This window comes from Oncorhynchus masou, chromosome 18, assembly GCF_036934945.1.
Source record: "Oncorhynchus masou masou isolate Uvic2021 chromosome 18, UVic_Omas_1.1, whole genome shotgun sequence".
NCBI lineage: Eukaryota > Metazoa > Chordata > Actinopteri > Salmoniformes > Salmonidae > Oncorhynchus > Oncorhynchus masou.
In genome coordinates this window covers 47,108,363-47,116,476 of record NC_088229.1, presented here as the reverse complement: position 1 = coordinate 47,116,476, position 8,114 = coordinate 47,108,363, and the positions used below count along the sequence as shown (strand labels likewise).

At 43.6% G+C, this 8,114-nt stretch overlaps 1 protein-coding gene across 1 annotated transcript; it reads right to left on the bottom strand.

Annotated features, from left to right (window-relative positions):
* Positions 1-285: 285 nt before the first annotated feature.
* LOC135504714 (leucine-rich repeat, immunoglobulin-like domain and transmembrane domain-containing protein 1) lies at positions 286-7,860 on the bottom strand. Its single transcript, XM_064923521.1, has 4 exons — positions 7,739-7,860; positions 6,785-7,245; positions 5,082-5,387; positions 286-1,349 (listed from the first exon to the last, which is right to left on the bottom strand). Exons 1-4 carry the CDS (start codon positions 7,858-7,860, stop codon positions 286-288), a joined length of 1,953 nt encoding a protein of 650 aa, XP_064779593.1.
* Between the last annotated feature and the right edge of the window lie 254 nt (positions 7,861-8,114).

The window sequence follows — 8,114 nt, the reverse complement described above, 5'->3', positions numbered from 1 at the left end:
TGTATGTGTGGGGCTATGATGAAGATGTGGTGTATGTGTGGGGCTATGATGAAGATGTGGTGTGTGTGTGGGGCTATGATGGGGATGATGTGTGTGTCTGGGGCTATGATGGGGATGATGTGTGTGTCTGGGGCTATGATGGGGATGATGTGTGTGTCTGGGGCTATGATGGGGATGATGTGTGTGTCTGGGGCTATGCTGTAGAGGAGTTGTGTGTGTGGAGATGTGTTGAGCCAGAGGGTGCGAGTGTGGGAGATGGCATGGGGAGGGAGCTGGAGCATGAAGTCAGCAGAAGTACTCGTTAGGCTGACCCTCTATCTTTGCCGTGGCCTCAGAGTCCAGACTGGATCGGGCCGACAGCAGCCGGTTGGACTCCTCAGGGTTGAGTCTGGTCAGGTACTCACCCTCCAACCCTTTAGCCTTGGTTCCGGGGGACAGCGTCTCAAAAGTCACATATGAGTCCTGGATGTCCTTGGACTTCTTGCCCCAAATCTTCTGGATGCGCCTCTTGAGCGCACCACAGCAGACGATTACGGTGAGTGGCACAGCAATGACACAAGCCACGGTAATCACGATGACGTTGATGAGCTTCTGGGTCCCAGCGGCACTGGCCGCCTCGTCGGTGGAGAAGATGACACACTGCTCCTTCTTGGGGATCAGGCCCCGGACACACACGCAGGCAATGTACTTAGTCTTGGGCACCAGGCCCTCGATGAAGACTCGATTCTGACCCGCTGCCACATTGATCTTGCGCATGTCTCTTTCGCCGAAGACGGCATAGAGCACACTGAAGGCTGTGGTGTTCTTGGCCTTGGGCGCCCGCCAGTTCAGGGTGATGGTGTTCTCCGTATCGCCCAACACCTTGACCGAGCGAACTATCCGGTCCGGGTCATACTGGGCCTGGGCCAGGTTGCTCAGGTTGGTCTTCTCCAGCTCCAGGAGTCCGTCTGGACTGGGCAACTTGGCTGGTCCAGGGGTGGCTTTATCTGCCACACTTCCCACTACCACACCTTCAGGCTCAGGGCTGGAGTCCACAACAGCAGGTGGGGGTTGAGGGTTGGGGGTGGGAACCACTAACCTATCCACCAGTTTCTCCTGGTATGCTGCCTTCCCCATCCCGTTGGGTTTGTTGACTTTGTTTTTTTTTACAGTAGCAGCAACCACGCTGGTTTGGTTGTTGTTATTGTCGGGTTTTGGGGGAGCGTCAGAGACAACCAGGGAGATGATGGTCTCTGCATTTCCGGCGTAGTTAGTGGCCTTGCAGACATACTTCCCTGAGTCACGGTAGGACACGGCTGGGACACTGAGGATGGACCAGATAATGCCTTCCTTGGAGTTCTCCTGCTGGACTGTAGAGCAAGAGAAGATACATGGACACATTATTAGTCAGAGTAAAAAAATCTAAATACTAAAAAGTAATACAAAGACAGGGGAAATTCCCATTTAAAATGTTTTTTTAATGCAGGGGCCATATCCACAAAGCGTCTCAGAAAAGGTCCTAGAAATCCTGTTAAAACCTTTTAAGACAAACTCTGAATAATATCAATTCGTTAAAGTTTATCTCAGCTGGTAATCACGACAGTTTAAGTTACTACAAAGGACAGATAGTGATGATACTCATTGACATTGTTACAATTTACAATTTGTTTTCATTTAACCTTTATTTAACTAGACAAGTCAGTTGAAAACAAATTCTTCTTTTATAATGACGGCCTACCCCAGTCAAACCCGCCCCTAACCCACCAACGCTAGGCAGATTGTGCGCCGCCCTATGGGACTCCCAATCATAATACAGGCTGGGATCAAATCAGGGTCTTTAGTGACAGCACTGAGATCTTGCGCTGAGATCAAATCAAATTGTATTGGTCACATACACATGGTTAGCAGATGTTATTGCAAGTGTAGCAAATTGCTTGTTCCGACAGTGGAGCAATATCTAACAAGTAATATCTAACAATTCCACAACAAATACCTAATACACACACATCTAAGTAAAGGAATGGAATAAGAATATATAAATATATGGATGAGCAATGTCAGAGCGGCATAGGCTAAGATGCAATAGATATATACAGTGGTTTGCGAAAGTATTTGGCCCCCTTGAACTTTGCGACCTTTTGCCACATTTCAGGCTTCAAACATAAAGATATAAAACTGTATTTTTTGTGAAGAATCAACAAGTGGGACACAATCATGAAGTGGAACGACATTTATTGGATATTTCAAACTTTTTTAACAATTCAAAAACTGAAAAATTGGGCGTGCAAAATTATTCAGCCCCTTTAAGTTAATACTTTGTAGCGCCACCTTTTGCTGCGATTACAGCTGTAAGTCGCTTGGGGTATGTCTCTATCAGTTTATATATGAGTAATGCAAGATACGTAAACATTATTAAAGTGGCACTATTAAAGTGACTACTGTTCCATTTATTAAAGTGGCCAATTATTTCAAGTCTGTATGTAGGCAGCAGCCTCTCTGTGCAGTGCCTTAGAGAGGCCTAAAACCTGACTGTGTGCGTTACACCAGCTCTGTCAGGAGGAATGGGCCAAAATTCACCCAACTTTTTGTGGGAAGCTTATGGAACACTATACGAAACGTTTGACCCAAGTTAAACAATTTAATGGCAATGCTACCAAATACTAATTGATTGTATGTAAACTTCTGACCCACTGGGAATGTGATGAAAGAAATAAAAGCTGAAATAAATCATTCTCTACTCTTATTCTTATTCTATACATTTCACATTCTTAAAACAAAGTGGTGATCCTAACTGACCTAAGACAGGGAATTTTTACTAGGATTAAATGTCAAGAATTGTGAAAACGGAGTTTAAATGTATTTGGCTAAGGTGTATTTAAACTTCCGACTTCAACTGCGAGTGTATCGCCAGCTGAATACATTACAAATGGTTAAGAAATCTACCACTCTATAGACCAAGCAGACTAAGACGTGAATCGGATGTTACAAAATGGTTTACTCTACCAAAGGACAAGACTAGAGAACGTGAGGACCATGGTCCCCACATTGAAATGGTTACCACTTTATAGACCAAGCAGACTGAGGTATAAGCCGAATGTTGCAAAATGGTTATAAACTCTGAAACTAATCGATCACTACAGAAGAAGCAAATCCTAGACATCGTGTTATCAGTCTGCAGATGAAAACGTACGTAGCCTAGGATGAGAACACCAACAACCTCTGAAGCATTCTAATGGGATCAACTCAAAAGAACTACTGTACAGGTTATGTCGAAGTATCTATTCTTACCACCACCATGAGCAAGAGCTCTACCTAAGGATATGTTAATCTCTGGTGGCCGAACCAGAGTCGTACACCCAACAACTCTGTGACCAAAGGATTTGGACGATCAAGGACAGCTCAATCGTGAATGTATAAATTGCATTCCTTTTTCCGAATGAGCGGTTATTAGAGTGCTTAAGATGTTTTATTTTCACGAGTGTAGCCTCCCATAGTCCGATAGAGTTTCTCCTTTGTCTCCCTTTTCCTCCCCCTCCTCTCTCTGAAATCTCCACCGTGTATAAACAAACTGTTCTGTTAGTCTTCGAGAGACTATTTACTGTATTCTGTTAGTGTATATTTTGTAATTGTTTAATTAGTTAGTAAATAAATAATTGAGCCAATTTGTGTATCGCTGATTCATCAATAAAGTGCAGACTACAGGAAATTACGAGGTTCTGAATGACTGATGAGGTAATATTAATACACTGTAATCGATAAGATATAAAAAATATCTGAGGAGAGTTAAATTTGGGAAATAATAACTCTTTAAACAACATTTTCCCATGGTGCCCCGACTTCCTAGTTAATTAATGTGTACATGATTAATTTAATCACATAATAATTACACATGCAGAATTGATTTGATAGTATAACAGTCTTCACTTTAATGATAGTCACGTCATGACAATGATATATGATAAACAGAGTAGCAGCAGTGTATATGATGATTGTATGTGAGTCAGTATAAATGTATGTGAATATTATGTGTGTGTTAGATAATGATGGAGTGAGTGTTTGTCTGTGTGTGTTGTTGTTCCAGTTTGTGTGAGTGTGTAGGGCCCTATGAGTGTGTATAGAGAGAGCAAAAAAAATAAATAAATACAAGGGTCAACTCAGATCGTCCGTTTAGCCAGTTGTTCGCTATTTAGTTAGCCATTTAGTAGTCTTATGGCTTGTGGATAGAAGCTCTTCAGGAGCCTTTTGGTGTCAGACTTGATGCACCGGTAACCGGTTGCCATACGGAAGCAGACTTCCCTGGATGGCAGGGAGTTTAAGCCCAGTGATGTACTGGGCTGTCTGCACCACCCTCTGTAGCACCATGTGATCAAGGGCGGTGCTATTGCCATACCAAGCATGGGTGCAGCAGGAAGAAAATGCTCTAAATGGTACAGCCGCAAAACCTTTTTAACCTCCTGAGGGGTAGAAGGTGCTGTCTCGCCTTCTTCACAACCGTGCACTTGTGTGTGGATCATTTTAAGTTGATATGAATAAAAATGACTTCATAATGAGATGATACATTAGTGCATTATCACTTAACTACCTACAACATATTTAGCTGGCTAGCAAAAAAAGCTTAAAAAAGGCTTTTACTGCATTTTGCCTTTGTAGGGCAGTATGCATCACTGCTTATTTTAGTAAGCTGTATGAAGTCAAGAAGCTAGGACTACTAGCTAGCAAGCTACATTGATTAGCTAGGTTCACAATGCAAACAAAAGCAACTTGTGTAATTAGAGGATCATTTAGTACAAACACTAGCAACAATTGAATGAGTATTTGAAAAACACTGGACAAAATACATTGTAGTTATGCATAATCGATGGATATGGTACAGTACAGTAGAAAATATAATAAATATGCTCTTCCCCTGTGCTCCTCTCCACTCTCAAAACAACGTGCTCTGTGCAGCAGGTAGAACAGCACATTGATACGATGCTGATGGCAAAGAAATGCAACATGTGTAGTGGAGCTAAAGCATTATAGTGGAGCTGAAGTGTTACAGTCACACAGACAGAGAGAGAAAGGAAGAGAAGCAAACATACACAAATCCCTTGCTGACTCACCTGTCCCGTTCAGGGCTTTCCCTTCCGCCCTGCGCCAGGCCAGATCCGGGCTGGGAACGCCAATGGTCCCGCAGCGCAGCAGCACGTTGTTTCCCACGGCACTGCGGACGTGTGCCACCGCTGTGTGGACGCGTGGCGCCTGGCACCTCCGCAGCTCGGCATCGCTGAACAGAACACCTGACAGGCTCTCGGGAGCTGCACAGCGGAGGCGTGTGTCGATTAATGCCACAGAGAACGTTGGCAACTTCTGGAACTGGACCAGGTCATACAGGCGGCAGTCACACAGCCAGGGGTTGTCATGGAGACCTGGATGGTTCAAGGTCAACTCATTAAATCACATGGCAAAATAAATTGAACTCTGAATTCTGTGATGAATAAAATAAAAAGGGACACTAATGGGGATTGGTGGGGTCAGAGGAGAACATAAGAGTTACAGTATGAAGTGGGGTACACGATATAAGAAGGGCCCAGAGTTTTTCCTGGTTAGGTCATGAAAAACTCCTTGGCCTGGTCTGTTTACAAACACATAGTGAATGAAAGGAATGACAGTGTCTCTCTGGTTACACATATGGCTACAGATGACTGCTGTGGATGTCTGTGTGAGGATTACTTACATTCTAGAATAAACTACAATGACGGGTGTGGTGATGACAAAGATAATGACGACGGCGACGATGATGGTTAAATTGGGATTTAGGCAGTTATTGAACAATATTCAGATCATGTTGGCTTTTTCAGAGGATTTAGGAACTTAGCACACACTTTATATCTCTTTTTTTCTCAATTTCGAGGGATTTTTCAATCAACAACTCTGAGTGACTAAAATATATGTAGTTTACTTAAGCCATTTTTTTTAACTCAAGTGTTTTTAGGATCGGTAAGTTGACTGAGAACACATTCTCATTTACAGCAACAACCTGGGGAATAGTTACAGGGGAGATGAATGAGCCAAATGGAAGCTGGGGATGATTAGTTGGCCAGTTTGGAAATTTAGCCAGGACACCAGAGCTAACACCCCTACTCTTACAATGAGTCCCATGGGATCTTTAGAGACAACAGAAAGTCAGGACACCAGTTTAACATCCCATTCAAAAGAAGACACCCTACACAGGGAAATGCTCCCAATCACTGCCCTGGGGTATTAGATTTTTTAGGGGGGACCAGTGGAAAGAGTACCTTCTACTGGCCCTCCAACACCACTTACCAGCAGCATCTGGTCTCCCATCCAGGGACCAACTAGGTCCAACCATGCATAGCTTTGGAGGCAAGCCAGCAGTGGTATGCAGGTTGGTATGCTGCTGGCCAACGATGATGACAATGATGATGACAACGATAATGACGACGGCGATGATGGTTAAATTGAGATTTAGGGAGTGATTTCCCAATACTCAGATCATGTTGACTTTTTCAGAGGATTTGGAAACATATCATTCGTTTGTATACAGTATCTCCTTTTTTCTCCATTTCGAGGGATTTTTCAACCAACAACTCTGAGTGACTGAAAATGATGTGGCTTACTTTACTTAAGCAATTATTTATGATGGAAAACATGTCTGATCTGAATGTATGATTGTCTTGTAGTTTTATATTAGGGATGGCTTCTATCCACATCTCCCTTGTAAATGAGAGTGCATCTCAACGGTACATGCGATCACCTGGTAAATTGTGAGGAAAAGAAATGTTAACAAATCTCTCTCCCTTACCAAGTATCATTTTGGAGTTCTCTGGGCCCTGCACAGGTTTAACTGTTAGCCAGGTGGCGAGCACCTCAGCCGGAACAGTCAGAAGGTTGTTGCTGGACAGATCCAGGTAGGTCAGGTTTTTTAAATAAATTGTGGCGTCTGCGGGAACTGAGGTCAACTGGTTGTTGTGCAAGTCGAGCAGCGTGAGGCTGGACATATCCATAAGAGACTCCCAAGGGAACGCGGTGAGGGCATTCCCATCCAGTCGCAGCTCCTCCAGATTTAGCATCCCACGGAAACTGTCCGGCTTGAGAGAGGACAGCACATTGAAGGACATCCAGAGGAACTCCAGATTGGGGAGGTAACTGAAGGCTTCGCTCGGGATACGATGGATGGCTGTTTTCTCGATTCGCAGCTTGGACGTGTCCACGGGGAAACTGGCAGGCACAATGGAGATCTCGGGGTCATTGCAAATTACACTCCTGAGGAAACAACGGGATGTGTTATACCTAGGCTTATGTTGTTTAAATAAAAAATGTGGGAGGAAAGGAACACTCATCTTATTATTATTATTTGAACTTTTTGTAAAAAGAAACAGACATTTGTGGTGTGAATTATTTATGTGAAATGTCAAATTGGGTTTTCATACAGGCTATTTGCCAATTATAGTAAATTAATTCAAAAGCCTACATGTAGCACCTAACACTCACTATAAATTCAACTCAGAGAGATTGTCAGAGATAGAGAGTTGGTCAACGTGCAGTTGCAAGATAATCCTGCATTAAATAAAATTGGACATCATGCACTCCCAATAATTTACTTTGTCCACATGCTGATTTCGCAGTGAAGGTCCAACATCTATAATCGTGCAAGAAAAGTCTCTTAAATTAAACGGAATGCGTCTGCACAAACAAATAAAAACATGCACATTAAGCGATACATTGGTTAATTTTGTCATTAGTTTCTTCTACTCACCTGGCCATAGATCCATCACTTAGGTTGTGAAAAAAACAGCTACACTGTGACGGGCACGCGCTCACCGAGGAGGGTAGCGCACCTGTTGCCAGGTAGAGTCCCAAGACGAATGCGAGGAACATTTTGGCCCACTTTTATGCGTGCACTGCACAGCTAGCCTGCATGCACCCAGTCAGCACCCACTGAAGCCAAACAGACCTGCGTTTGTCATTTACTGAAATATCATTTGCACGGTTTTGTCCCACGGCTTCGCTGTCCCATAGCGATCAGACTGCTATGAGTCCGGAGATAAGAAGGATAGACAAGGATTAGCGAAAGGACTGCAGTCTTTTCATCTGGATGCATATTTCATCCTGGAATCCGATAGGCTGCGCAG

What these genes read in the sequence shown, in the direction of transcription:
- LOC135504714 (XM_064923521.1), bottom strand. Translation starts at nt 7,860, where the DNA reads ATGTTCCTCGCATTCGTCTTGGGACTCTACCTGGCAACAGGTGCGCTA. An exon ending in AGTGATGGATCTATGGCCAG is followed by an intron (nt 7,246 to 7,738) that starts GTGAGTAGAAGA and finishes TTGTTTCCTCAG; the next exon opens with GAGTGTAATTTGCAATGACC. An exon ending in GAAAGCCCTGAACGGGACAG is followed by an intron (nt 1,350 to 5,081) that starts GTGAGTCAGCAA and finishes CTTGCTCTACAG; the next exon opens with TCCAGCAGGAGAACTCCAAG.